Source organism: Oreochromis aureus, linkage group 3, assembly GCF_013358895.1.
Source record: "Oreochromis aureus strain Israel breed Guangdong linkage group 3, ZZ_aureus, whole genome shotgun sequence".
Taxonomy (NCBI): Eukaryota; Metazoa; Chordata; class Actinopteri; order Cichliformes; family Cichlidae; genus Oreochromis; species Oreochromis aureus.
Window position 1 is genome coordinate 114,424,142 of NC_052944.1, and position 14,979 is coordinate 114,439,120.

Genomic DNA, 14,979 nt, shown 5'->3' on the forward strand with positions numbered 1-14,979 from the left:
GCTCTGTCACAGTCTTCAGGTGGAGCCCAGCCTCCTTCCAGGAAACAGCTCACCTGTGTGTTTGTGTTTAGTGTCCAGGTGTGGAGTGGAGCTTGTTGTTGGTGTCTCTGTGTAAAGAAACTGTAAGTTTGCTTCGTTTCCTCTTTTAACAGTTTGACTGTTTGTTTCTGTGATGTTTGGACCTGATGTTCAGCTCTTATATCAGGACAAACTTTGGATCAGATGAACTCAGTTTGTTGTTAAGAAGTCGGCTTTCAGGTTTTACTGACATCAAAAAACATGAAGTAAAGCAGCTCCAGCTTAGTTCAGGTTTACTGAAAGTTAATTTGAAGAAAATTCATGTTCATATCATTTGCCTGCTGATAATTTATGCATATGGAGGCTGTGTCTGGAGTCATGGGTAACATGCAGAAAAGTCTTGGCAGCGTCTTTGAGCTCCATCACTTTCCTGTTCAATCGGTACTTTGTGTTTTTAATCAGTGGATTTGAGTTTTCTTCTTTTAGTGTTTCAAGGTTTTCATCATTAATAGTTGGTCTCTCATGTTCCTATAAGTTTTCTTCTGATCTTCTGATGATTGAGGCGCCATAGAAACTGATGGAGCTGATAGAGAAACAGAAAGTGAGACTTTTGTAATCAAAAAAATGACTGATGTCTGTTAGTCTTTTTACAGCTCTGTTAAATATCATGTTGTTACTGTTGATGCGTCACAAACATAAGGAATGCTGTAAACTGGAACTATGCTGTGTGCAGTTACCAGTTTTTCTAGTTTAAACTTCCACAAAGAATGATTCCTGAGCTAGAAACATGTTAACATGTTAGAAACATGTTAGAAACATCATTAAAAACACCTCTGACTCTCACAGGTGAAAACAGATTTTTTTTTTTTTGTAGTAGTAATCAGTGATGGGAATAAACAGATGGTTGAAGCTGTGTTCAGTTTACCGCATGTTATATCAGTTGCAAGGAAGTAGCTGTAAGTAATCTGGACGCTATAGCTTTAAGCAGCTGCGCGCTCCCGCGGACGGTAATCACGATCACTGTCTAGCACAACACCTGGAGCTCAGGGGGCAAAACAATCGCATGAGTGCTGCTGTTTGACTGAGGAAGAATAAAGTAGTCGTGGTAAGCCAATAACATGACCACTTGAAGACAAAGCAACAAGGTGATATATACCAGTTTATAAACTGTGTTGAAAGGCCACGTAAAACCACAGTCATGATAAACAATATTTATTTATAAATTCATAAACTGTGTGTGTGTGTGTGAGAGAGAGAGGGAGAGAGAGAGAGAGAGAGAGAGAGAGAGAGAGAGAGAGAGAGAACAGAAAAAGAGAGAGAGCGAGTTTTGAGATGTGAGAGATTTGTGACGTTTAGCGTGTTTGGAGTGTGTAGTTAATGTGTTGTCTGTTTTCTAAGAGAATTTTGATTTTAATATCAGAGTAAAATGAGCCTAAACACATTTATACCTCTCCCTACATAACTAAAGGATGTATGAAGTGCAGAACCTAACACTGATATTTGTGTTTAATCTATTTCAAATTAAACACACATTAGCTGTTCAAATGAAAAACAGAAGGTCTGGATTAAAGGAAAATAAAGAGGAAAAGTTTCCATCTGTTGGAAAAGTTCAGATGCAAAGGTCTCAATCACTTTAACAAGGATCACATGGTTGAGTCCAGAAGATCAGGTCAGAGTACTCAGTGAGACCCCGTGGTCTCCTGGTCAGCACAGGGCTGGAAGAAGTCTTGTCCAGACTGGTCATACTGGTCAATGAATAAAACCAGAAGGAACAGAGTAGAATAAAGTTGTGATAACCTGGTAATATGCAGACACACTGAGGAAGTCCAACATTTATCTGCTGACAGCATCACAGATGGAACTGATGGAGGAGACACATTTTAACTGAATCTATATAAAATAAATCTGATGTATGATCTGGATTAAAGTGTAATATAAATTAAAATAGTCTTTTTACAGCTCTGTTAAATAACATGTACTGTTGATGCGTCACTAAGATTAGGATTGCTGTAAACTGAAACTATGCTGCGTGCAGTTACCAGTTTTTCTAGTTAGGTGATGGAAACTTCCATGAAGAATGATTCCTTGGCTGAAAATACCAAAACATAATTAAAAACACGTCTGATTCTCATGAATATGCTGTAAGACAGAGCAGAGAGCTGATGCTGACTTTAAAAAAAAAAAAAAAAAAAGGTAAAATGGCCTGTATTTATATAGCGCTTTACTAGTCCCTAAGGACCCCAAAGTGCTTTACATATCCAGTCATTCACACACTGGTGATGGTAAGCTACATTGTAGCCACAGCCACCCTGGGGCGCACTGACAGAGGTGAGGGTGCCACTGGGCCCTCTGACCACCACCAGTAGGCAACAGGTGAAGTGTCTTCCCCAAGGACACAATGACCGAGACTGTCCAAGCCGGGGCTCGAACCCGCAACCTTCTGATTACAAGGCAAACTCCCAACTCTTGAGCCACGATCGCCCCTTTAATGCACAGGACTTATTTCTTCTGGGCTCTATAATGTTGGAAACTTTGGATTCATCTGATTCTGTCCTGTGAATAGCTTTGAGTGAATTCTGGTCTATTAATACAGTCTACACTAAAACGCTATCATGAGACACTCTTGGTCTGTCTGTCAGCTTTATGTTAGAGGGGTCAGGGTTCAGTGAGTGATTGATGAAGATTCTGAATTACTTTTAAGAACAGTACAAAAGTAATATATTACTTTTCTTCAGTGACAACCCCAACATTGTGTGTATGTGAACTTTACTCTGACTCAGACTCAGAGGGTAAAGCTGAGAGTTTCTGCTCCCAAACATTTGGACCAAAGAGTCCGTTGAGCTGACGCTGCTTCTATATAACTTTTGACATCAAACACTGCAGCTTTCATGTGATGCTGCTGATGTCTGCTGCTTTGTGTTGATGAGGATTTTTTTTACTGATATCCAAATAAAGACGTATCTTTAAAGCCCTCCATGATAAGGTTCAAGCTGGGGGGAGGGGCTAATGCCCTCTTTAAAGCTGTAGTATGAGTACAGCTGGAAAAAAAAACAGCACCTTCTTCCTCTTTCCTGGGACTCGATGTTGGCCGTTGCTTTCTGTACACATTTGTCACTTTGAGCTTTTTGACCTGAAGGGTCTGTGCAGCCTGGATCTGCTCCAGCATCTGCTTGGATCGGATTGACTGTGAACAGCATGTGGGAGCAAAGCTGGAGGACCTGTTTGTTTGGAGAAACAGGGAGTCAGTGCAAACAGAAAGCCTCAGAGCTTTGAAGGAGAGGATGCAGGAGCCCAGGGCATAGACTGGATATCAAAGATGGCATGTTTGGAGTGAGTGTACTTGTATGAAGACGACTTAATGTAATTCAATTTTTCAGTTCAGAATCAGAATCAGAAAGATTTCATTTATCCCCAAGGGACAATTAACATACAACAGAGCAGCATGACAATAAGAGTGAGATAATAAATACACAGTATATACAGTTTTAAAATTACACAGTTTTAAAATTAAAGTGACTCAATAGCTGAGTAAATAACTGTAAGTGAGTAACATTGAGTAAAGTGTCGGCAGTATAAAAAGAGTGTAGAGTAGTTTATGTTTCTGGTGTGGGAAATGGTCTTATCGGCTGGAGTTAAAAAGCAGAGTGGCTTTGGGGTCAAAGGTGGCTCTCCTCTTCTCAGTTCTGCAGGAAATGAGGTGGAGGCATCGCCCAGAGGGGAGCCATTTAATTCAAATTTATCTACATAGCACCAATACACCAAATCACAACAACATTCACCTCAAGGCGCTTTATATTGTAAGAAAAAAACAAACCATCATATGACCCTCTATGAGCATGAACTTTGGCGACAGTGCCGTAGTTTTCTTTTAACACGAAGAAACCTACGGCTGAACCATTTTGATTGTTCCTTAATATTTTTAATCCCTCTCATAGATTTTGACAGTTATCCATGTCAAACATTGCTCAGGTTTTTTAATTCAGCCAATTTAAAAAATATTTATTAATATTAATTCACTTTTAAAAACTGGCCCATGTTTCTGATGTAATGAAGAACTGTTTGTTCAGCTCATGTTTGATTTCTTCACACAACAAACTGTGTTTGTTTTTTATTAAAGTCAGTGTGTAATGTTTTCCTGGTTAACATCAGCTGTGTGCAGCTTAGTTCCAGCACAAATCTGCCGCTCCATAGTTCACGGTAACGGACTCACAGCTGGACCAACCAGGCCGAGTGTGTCCGCCACTCTGAGCTACATTCGTGTTTGTGTACTTATAAGCTGTGTCCCAATTCCGTGACCGCACGCTTGGGAGTACGCATTTTGAGCCGTATTACGTCATAGCGACGGCTGTCCCAATCCGAAGTGTACTCCAAATGTGCCGTTGATTTCCCCACATTTCAAGCGTGGTCCGGTGCACGCTTGGCAGTCCCATATATCCCACAATTCATAGCGTGGCAGTGGGTGTGGATAATTTTCCACAGACGCCAGAAGAGTAAACTTTCAAAAGTAAGTACTGAATAATATGTCACTCATTTATGTGCGAATGTTTAATAATGAAGAACATTCAAACATTACTGTTGGCCACATGTCAGCAAAGTTATGTGACATTAGCGATGTTTGTACTTTCAGCATTAACTTGGTTTTAAAGCCTTTACTTTAAAATATACGCCACTCAATAGTGGACCTTAATCTTACAGAGAATGTGATGATTTTATGGATAATTAAAGTCAGTCATATATCCACAAACACAACAAGCTGAAAGTCAGTGATGCTGCTCGGTTTGCAGTCCTGAATATGACGGCACAAGCAGGATTCACTGCACTGTTAATGTTAGCTATATTATATTGCTGCCTCTGTTCGGTGGTGTCGAGCCAAACGCACTTTCCAAACGCAACTCAGCAGTGTGTGAGGAAGAGGAGGAGGAAGAGCCAGCAGCAGCTGACAGAATAGACAGACTGTTCCCTGTTTGTGAAGGACTGCTAGGAAAGTTTAAAATAACTAATCCTGAATCAGTCTTACTAGGTAATGTTCAAATAATGTTATCATTCCAGTGTTGGTTCCTCAACACCTGACGCAGACCTTGTTGATCCGGGTGACATCCGAGCTGGCATGCCTTGATATTTATCTGTCTCGCTCATGTCTGCGGTAGGCTTACTTAGCATAGGGAGTCTAGCCTTAGGACCCTTACTGGATACAGACGCCCCAGGCAGGAATCGAACTTGCGATCTTCTGCTCCAAAGGCGTGTAGTTTAACCACTACGCTATCCAGCTGCTCTGGTACCAGGAGTGGGGTTCTCCTGTTCTCCACAGAACCAGCCAAGGTGTACTCTCAGTGGCAAGGGAACAATAAGAGAACAGCACCACCAAGGCTGGAGACGGAGCAATACTGGAAGAGCATATGGGAGAAGGACGCAACCCATAACGGCAATGCTCAGTGGCTAGTGGATCTGAGGGCAGACCATAGTGACCTCCCTGAACAGGGTCCAGTAACCATCACAGTGGCAGACATCCAAGAAAGGGTCTCCAGTATGAAGAGTTGGACAGCACCAGGCCCCCGACATGGTTCACGCTGGCTGAAGACGCTGACTGCACTCCACGAGTGCCTGGCAGCACAAATGAACCAGCTGCTAGTTAACGAGAGACACCCGGAATGGCTAACCGAAGGTCGGACGGTCCTGATCCCCAAGGACCCCAAGAAGGGACCGGTCCCATCCAACTACCGACCAATTACCTACCTCAGTATTACATGGAAGCTCCTGTCAGGCATCATATCGGCTAAGATGAACAGGCACATGGGTCAATACATGAGTGGGGCACAGAAAGGGATTGGCAAGAATACCAGAGGCGCAAAACACCAGCTACTGGTAGACAGAACAGTCAGCCGAGACTGCAAGACCAGACTGACCAACCTGTGCACTGCCTGGATTGATTACAAGAAGGTCTATGACTCAATGCCCCACAGCTGGATATTGGATACTGGAATGCCTAGAATTGTACAAGATCAACAGGACCCTAAGAGCCTTCATCAGGAACTCAATGGGGATGTGGCGTAAAACACTAGAGGTCAACTTCAGGCCTAAAGCACAAGTCACCATCAAATGCGGGACCTACCAACGAGATGCTCTGTCCCCACTGCTGTTCTGCATAGGTCTGAACCCCCTCAGTGAGATCATTAACAAGACTGGCTACGGATACCGACTACGGAATGGAGCAGTTGTCAGCCACCTCCTGTACATGGATGACATCAAGCTGTATGCCAAGAGTGAATGAGACATCGATTCACTGATACATGCTACCAGGCTATACAGCAATGACATTGGAATGTCGTTCGGACTGGAGAAGTGTAGTCGGATGGTAACAAAGAGAGGGAAGGTAGTCAGAACTGAGGGGATTGAACTACCAGAAGGCAACATTGCAGACATAGAGGACAGTTACAAGTACCTGGGGATCCCACAGGCGAATGGGAACCATGAAGAGGCCGCTAGAAAGGCTGCAACGACAAAGTACCTGCAGAGGGTCAGGCAAGTCCTGAGGTGTCAGCTGAACGGTAAGAACAAGATCCGGGCCATCATCACCTACGCCCTGCCCGTGATCAGGTACCCTGCTGGGGTAATAGGCTGGCCAAAGGAGGAGCTAGAAGCCACTGACATCAAGACAAGAAAGCTCCTTACCATGCATGGAGGGTTTCACCCCAAGTCCAGCACCCTGAGGCTGTACGCTAAACTTGTAAGAGTACACCAGTCAAGGTTGAGTAAAGTGGATGCCACACAGTACCGCTGATGATGACACTGAATAAACACAGAAGGAAGTTTGGGGTTTTGGCCAAACACAAGTTGATGTGGACTATAACCATGTACGTTAAGCATACTGTTTTTGGCCATAAGGGCCCAGTCTAACGCAGTGTGCCAGTCACATCCTCATTCCTTTTTTACCTTCAGGAGGATTTCTGTAAGTGTCATGTTATGTCTCTCCAGTAGTCCGTTGCTCCAGGGACTATACCCCGCCGTTGTCTTTACCTCAATATTGAAGTTTTCAGCCATGTCCCGAATCTCCGTGTTGTTGAACTCTCCGCCATTATCTGTGTAGAGCCATCTGGGGGCACCGTGAATGCTTATCCAGGTGTGAATGAAGGACTTGACGATCTCTGCAGCTTTCTTTGTCTTTACGATGCTGCCGGCACTGAAGCGTGTGAAGTGGTCGATGATGCAAAGGTACCACACATTGGGCTCCAACTCATGTAGATCCATCGCTACTGTCTCATTATACTTAGAAGCCAGGGGTAGACCAACAGCAGGTCTTGGCTTGGTTTTGCAATATCTCTGACAAATGTCACAGTCACGAACTATCTCTTGTAGAATAACTTTATTTGTATTGCCAGAGCTTTGGATAAGCCTCAATAACCTCTCTGCAGATGCATGACCAAACTGCTTATGAAGCTTCACAAGAACTTTCTGTTTCTCTTTTGTAGACATTTCAGCAGTTACCATGAGAACTTCATTTTCATTGCAGCTTTTTGTAGTATTTTCATCTCTAATGTCCACACAATAGTGTCCCGAACTAGTGAGCTCTAGGGGAACAGGCTGCTTGAACATGACAACACTGTCATTCTCCATGTCTAGAACAGTCTCTGCTTTCTTGAGAGACGTTTTGCTCAGTAGTAGTGGAATGTCAACAGGAACTACTTCACTTTCAATGTCACATTTCGTTTGTCCAATTTTGGCTGGAGCAACTTGTTTACTTGGCCGAGGTCACGCATGTAACTATCTAGCCACGTCTGACCACAAACTTTACGTGTACATGCAGGCTGACCCCAGTGCTTAAGTCAGGAAGATTTCAGAGTCTGTCATTGAGGCTTTAGTGTATAAAGTAATGTTACACTCCTCCACTTTCCCATCTTCAGTTAGCTTTACTTGGTCACCATTGCTCTGACAAATAGCACATCTTGTTCGCTTGCCAAACTTGTCAAGTGGGTTGGTACTTTGTAGTGGTTGTCGCTGTCCACCCCGCAACAATGTACCGTTGTTTCGTTTGTATTTGGAACCTTTTTGCTCCGTAAGGAAAACTGCATCTTGGTTCAGTTGAATTCCGCTGAAAACTCCGGCTACTTTCCCTCCGAAAATCCGTTTCAGTGCAGACTTCATAGACGCAAATGTTAAGTCAGTGCACGCTGTCAGTGCAAGCTGTCGACTTTGCTCATCAAGAAAAGCTGTATCTAGAAGCTTAAATGCTAACACTGCGTCAGGCAGCATTATGTTGTACTTTTTCATCCGGTTATAACGCTGTTCAAAGTCTATAATGTAGTCTGCCATGGACACACTGTGGCTCTTTGCAATGGAATCAAAACACGAATAAGCTTCATGCGCGCGGTCTTTCTCTTCTCTCTGAAACACCACATCCAGTTTTGCAATTAGTGTTTCCATACCGTCATCTTTGTTCAAATCTTCTGCAGGTATCTCCATGGCCCTTTCTCTGGCTCTTCCCTCGAGCCCCAGCGCCACAGCAAGTGGCGGTGGCGCTGGGGCTCCATAACTCGTCTCCATAACTCGTCTCCAGCTCCATAACTCGTCTCCAAATATTGACTTCATTCTTCCAACACTGGTATGGCCTAGCTTGATCAAGCTTTTGTGGTTCTTTATAATTGGAAACCATCCTCTGCTACCAATGTTAAATCAAAAGACACATCATCGTAGTCTCATCCAAGCGCTTTATGCTCACACACAACAAACAACGTCCCGCGGGTAACCATACTCTCGCGATATAACAGAAAATAACAAGTTAAAACAAGTGTTTATATTGTTGTTATCTTGTTGACCCACTATTGATCATGTGACTCATCACATGATCAATAGCTGGTCAGCGCCCCTCTTTCTTTCCCTCTCAGGTTTAAATATCTGGGACTCTCCACCGTTTGGTTGTAGAACTGAAGAAGCTTCTCAGATGAAACATCTTAAAGAAACTTAAAGAAGTCTCTTTTTTCTTTCCAATCACCTTAGATCACATGACCTGGATGACTGAGAACCTACAGACATATTAACCTGGTTTCTAGGTTACATGACAGGTCAGAGGTCAGCGACTGTAACTCAGTTACTCCTGTTAATGTGAACTCACTGAGTGTTTGTGGTTTACCTCTCAGACTGACTGACGATGATGATGGAGGAAGAGGAGGACAGAACAGAGTCTGCAGGATCCAGCTGTCCGTCTGTGAGGAGTGACCAGTCCAAAGATCTAAATCCACAGTTCAGTGCTGATCATGGACCAACGAGGTCAGCAGAATAATTCTGCACTGACATTATAATTAGTGTTGATTCTGGTTTATTTTCTGACTGTGTTTGTGAGCTGAGAGGAAATGAAAATGAATTTGGAACCAAAATCAGTTTTGTCCAGTTTTCCTGTAAAAAGCCAAACTCTAATCTAAGAGGACTGTTACTGACAGGAAACAGCTGCATTATCTGCAGTCTGTGTGATCACAGCTGCTTCAATCAGTTTATCATGTTTCTGTCTGCAGAGGTCAGAGGTCACAGTCTGCAGGGTCCAGCTGTCCATCTGTGAGGAGTGACCGATCCAAAGATAGCAATCCAGTCTTCAGTGCTGAACCTGGACCAACGAGGTCAGAGAGCTGTGATGACTCCTTTACATGTTTGTGTTTTCCTGAATAAATATGACCTGAAACATCCTCAGATTTTTACAAAGATTCATTAAAAAGAAAACAATGAAAGAGAAAAGATCAAAATGTTAAACTTGGTCATTTACACTTTGAGGACAGTGATGCTCATATATGTGGGGAAAGTGTGTACTGAGTGGGTTCATGTTTGCTTTAAAGAACAGAGCTGCTCTGATTCTCACGTCTTTGTGTCTGATCTGTTAAACAGTGATCCACCACGTTAGTTGAGGGACACCTCGGATAATGTTCTGATTTTGAAGCAGTGATCTGCTGATGGTTCAGTTTAATGAAGTCTCAAAGTTTCCTGTGAGCTTCTTCAAAATCATCCCTGACATCACCACTGAAAGGACATCCATAAAAACAGACTGAAAATTACTGATATCTTCAGAATCTGAGAGTTTAAAACGTGATAAATTTGACTGAGATTAAGTTATTTGAGCTCATACCTACTGGGTCTTTATCCTGTGCTTGAACTAATTCTTCATGGTTTCTTCACAGAGTGGACCAGCAGAGCTCTGAGGTTCCCAGTGGTCAGTCTGCCCAGCAGCATCAAACACACCTGGACTCCATATTTATGGTCTGTACATGTACAACAACTACTTCTACATCTATTCTGTTCAAAGTCATCTCCATGCTGCTCTTTGTAGACCAGTGGACTGTCAGTGTGTCCAACATGATGTTTGGCTCCATGATTTCAGTCTGATTGGCTCATTCATAAAGTATTCTGTTCCAGCTGCTGGAGGACAACATCATCACTTTTGTGAAGAATGAGCTGAAGAAGATCCAGAAGGTTCTGAGTCCAGATTACCCAGAATGCTTAGAGACTCAAAGGAGCAGCAGCAGAGAGGCATTTGTGAAGATCACAGTGGACTTCTTGACGAGAATGAAGCAGGAGGAGCTGGCTGAACGTCTGCAGAGCAGTAAGAGGATTTATGTAAAGATTTAAGATGTTGGTAATAAGTGGAACACTTACAAATCTGTGAAGAAATGTATCAACATTTATTCAGAAAGGTGTTGTATGGCATTTATAAAAAGTAAAATGATATTCTTCCTTTGTTCAGAACTTGATGTGGCAGTTTGTCAACGTAACCTTAAATCTGCACTGAAGAAGAAGTTCCAGTGTGTATTTGAGGGGATCGCTAAAGCAGGAAACCCAACCCTTCTGAATCAGATCTACACAGAGCTCTACATCACAGAGGGAGGGACTGCAGAGGTCAATGATGAACATGAGGTCAGACAGATTGAAACACCATCCAGGAAACCAGACAGACCAGAAACAACAATCAGACAAGAAGACATCTTTAAAGCCTCACCTGGAAGAGATGAACCAATCAGAACAGTGCTGACAAAGGGAGTGGCTGGCATTGGGAAAACAGTCTCAATACAGAAATACACCCTGGACTGGGCTGAAGACAAAGCCAACCAGGACATCCAGTTCATATTTCCATTCACTTTCAGAGAGCTGAATGTGCTGAAAGAGGAAAAGTTCAGCTTGGTGGAACTTGTTCATCACTTCTTTACTGAAACCAAAGAAGCAGGAATCTGCAGCTTTGAAGACTTCCAGGTTGTGTTCATCTTTGATGGTCTGGATGAGTGTCGACTTCCTCTGGACTTCCACAAAACTACAATCTTAACTGACCCTAGAAAGTCCACCTCAGTGGATGTGCTGCTGATAAACCTCATCAGGGGGAAACTGCTTCCCTCTGCTCGCCTCTGGATAACCACACGACCTGCAGCAGCCAATCAGATCCCTCCTAACTGTGTTGGCATGGTGACAGAGGTTAGAGGGTTCACTGACCCACAGAAGGAGAAGTACTTCAGGAAGAGATTCAGAGATGAGGAGCAGGCCAGCAGGATCATCTCCCACATCAAGACATCACGAAGCCTCCACATCATGTGCCACATCCCAGTCTTCTGCTGGATCACTGCTACAGTTCTGGAGGATGTGCTGAAAACCAAAGAGGGAGGACAGCTGCCCAAGAACCTGACTGACATGTACATCCACTTCCTGGTGGTTCAGGCCAAAGTGAAGAAGGTCAAGTATGATGGAGGAGCTGAGACAGATCCACACTGGAGTCCAGAGAGCAGGAAGATGATTGAGTCTCTGGGAAAACTGGCTTTTGATCAGCTGCAGAAAGGAAACCTGATCTTCTATGAATCAGACCTGACAGAGTGTGGCATCGATATCAGAGCAGCCTCAGTGTACTCAGGAGTGTTCACACAGATCTTTAAAGAGGAGAGAGGACTGTACCAGGACAAGGTGTTCTGCTTCATCCATCTGAGTGTTCAGGAGTTTCTGGCTGCTCTTCATGTCCATCTGACCTTCATCAACTCTGGACTCAATCTGCTGGAAGAACAACAAGCAACCTCGTGGTGGTCTAAATTACTTAAAAATAGTTTAAATTCTCTCCACCAGAGTGCTCTGAGCAAGGCCTTACAGAGTCCAAATGGACACCTGGACTTGTTCCTCCGCTTCCTCCTGGGTCTTTCACTGCAGACCAATCAGTGTCTCCTACGAGGTCTGCTGACACAGACAGGAAGTAGCTCACAGACCAATATGAAAACAGTCCAGTACATCAAGAAGAAGCTCAGTGAGAATCTGTCTGCCGAGAAAAGCATCAATCTGTTCCATTGTCTGAATGAACTGAATGATCGTTCTCTAGTGGAGGAGATCCAACAGTCCCTGAGATCAGGAAGTCTCTCCACAGATAAACTGTCAACTGCTCAGTGGTCAGCTCTGGTCTTCATCTTACTGTCATCAGAAAAAGATCTGGATGTGTTTGACCTGAAGAAATACTCTGCTTCAGAGAAGGCTCTTCTGAGGCTGCTGCCAGTGGTCAAAGCCTCTAAAAAAGCTCTGTAAGTAAATATGTGATCATCACTTTAGTTATTAAATATTTATGCCCGCTGAGAAAAAACAGGTGTGATCAACAAAAAACAAAAACAAAGAAAACAAAAAAATTGACATATTTTGTTGATACCAGGGGCACATTGAACTGTACAGTGTTCTTTTACTGCTCGGTTCCCTCTTCACTTCTGTCTTCTCTCACTGATTAACTGTTGCTCATTAAAAAGATGATTGAATTTTTTAGAATCTCATTACACTTGAACAAAAGTAGTAGGTTTTTTTTTATTCTTTATCTGTTATTTTTCAGACTGAGTCACTGTGACCTGTCCGATAGAAGCTGTGAAGCCCTGTCTTCACATTTCAGCTCTCAGTCCTCTAATCTGAGACAACTGGACCTGAGTAACAATGACCTGCAGGATTCAGGCATGAAGTTTCTGTCTGAAGGATTGAAGAGTCCACACTGGAAACTGGAAACTCTCAGGTGAGATCAAGCATTTTTTTAATCAATTAACAGAATTAGTAAATTAACTAGAAAGCGAAAATTTCAGAAGAAATTTTAAGTGTGCCTATGCCGCTGCTAATCACTGTAGTTTGCCATTCATACGGCTACAGAGAGCAAAACTCAGAAGAGCAGCCATTCTCCACCATGAACTATGGTAAAAACAAACACCGCTCACGCTTCACAGATGACAGCTTACAGTTTTGTGTAAAGATGAAGTTACTTCGTACAGCGCCGATTTGCAGACGCTGTGCACACAGGTTCATGAGCAGAAGTCCCATTGTACCACGGCAGACCCGACAATGTTTGCATGAACACGCTTTGAAGCATTACATTATGGACCACTTTTCACACATGCATTCACTTTTGTTTTTGTTATTTTTACACAGTGTTCTGAATTATGAACAATGGTCTACAGCCAATCTTGTGTATTATTATACAAACTTTGGTTGTGAGATTCAGATAACTATTTAATAAAAGCTAAATATTTTATATGAGAGTAAGAAAGAAAAGTATATCTTTGTGTCCACCTTTCTCTGTTAATGCCCTAGCTGCCCCCGTGTAAAAGCTTTGCTAGATCCGCCCCTGCACAGTTACCAGCTGTCAGCTACACAAAAAGGAGCTTGGTCTTTGTCTCTCAGAAACAACTCATAACTTCCTTCAACTCATTCATGTCACCTAAAGTGTAAACCTGTTTCTCCATCACCAGTTCAGCTCTAATGATTCAGTAAGGACATCTCCTGATTTCATCTTCATGCTCCAGCAAACATCAGCTGATACTAGAAATTAAAATCAAAAGAATTCTAACAACAGCTGATCAAGCTTAAACGTGCTGCTGTTGTTTAGCGCGATAAATAAGAGCGAACAGCCAATCATTGATCAGTTTCATGATTGACGTTTCAACACGCGAGAGAATGACAGGGGAGGCTTCGTAACGACAGAATAAATCATAATGTTTTCTCTGAATGTGGGACGATTCCGTTTGTACGGCACGGCAACTCTATGAACTAACCCTAAAGTCCAACGTCAGTAACTTAGTGCGCACACAGCTGTATATAAACTCCCGTGGCAGTACGATTGTAAAAGGTCAACGAAAATAAATTACACCTAAACTCGGTTTATATCTGACCCAAATAGAGTGCAGTTCATAACTTCTTACCTGAAATTCAGTTCACCTCACGCTCCTGCCTTCGGTTTCCAGCATCATCGGCCCATATAAACGAAAAATAAGTCCAGCTAAAACACATACTGTCGGCGAGCGACCGGGTGCTGACACGAGTTTCACCCGCCTCAATATAAGCCAAGCCTGGGTGCTTTTTCACGAAGGGTCGCTAGCGGCGCTAGCTAGCTAGCCGGCTATCAGCAACACGTAAGAGAACTGCTGCTAAATAAACTACACCTAAACTCGGTTTATATCTGACCCAAATAGAGTGCAGTTCATAACTTCTTACCTGAAATTCAGTTCACCTCACGCTCCTGCCTTCGCTTTCCCTGATCCACGATTGACCTCCGCGTTAGCAAACACCGGTCGATCGGCGGTCGCCTGCCCCGCCTCGTATGTCTCGTTCGCGGCATGTCCTTTCTGTCACACACCGGTGGATAGCTGCCCACTGTTGTAGCTCCGCATTATAGCACCACCAAACAACTCAGTTATTTTTTCCACATCCAGCTGTAACTCCGATTCTGTGCGAGCATTTTCGAGAGACTGGGGAGGTGAAAGGAGAGAGAGAGTCCCCTCGCTGTCCATTTGCAGCCAAGTGCGGCAGCTAGCTAGGTAGCCGGCTAGCTGTCAGGTAGGACCGAGGTCGTCAGAGCACTGTCGCTAATATGGGATGTCTTGATAAAACAAGCAGATATTTGAAGTTTACACACCTACATTCTCGCCTGAAAATATCTTAAAAGTTTATTTTCTGACCTAGAAACACTAATAAAAGACATATAAAACGAAGTGGTGG

At 43.3% G+C, this 14,979-nt stretch overlaps 1 protein-coding gene and 1 long non-coding RNA gene across 2 annotated transcripts in view; both read left to right on the top strand.

Moving 5' to 3' along the window:
* LOC116312827 (NACHT, LRR and PYD domains-containing protein 14-like) overlaps window positions 1-14,979 on the top strand; it is a gene marked incomplete at both ends in the record, with an annotated part of 197,428 nt that overhangs the window by 174,639 nt on the left and 7,810 nt on the right. The window contains one exon of the mRNA XM_039608451.1: window positions 12,833-13,006. Within this exon, the coding sequence (XP_039464385.1) occupies window positions 12,833-13,006 (174 nt within the window). The remainder of the gene's footprint in view (window positions 1-12,832; window positions 13,007-14,979) is intronic.
* On the top strand, window positions 25-10,232 carry LOC120437923. Its single transcript, XR_005611503.1, has 4 exons — window positions 25-122; window positions 9,150-9,279; window positions 9,522-9,623; window positions 10,176-10,232. It is a non-coding gene; the product is annotated as an uncharacterized LOC120437923 (long non-coding RNA).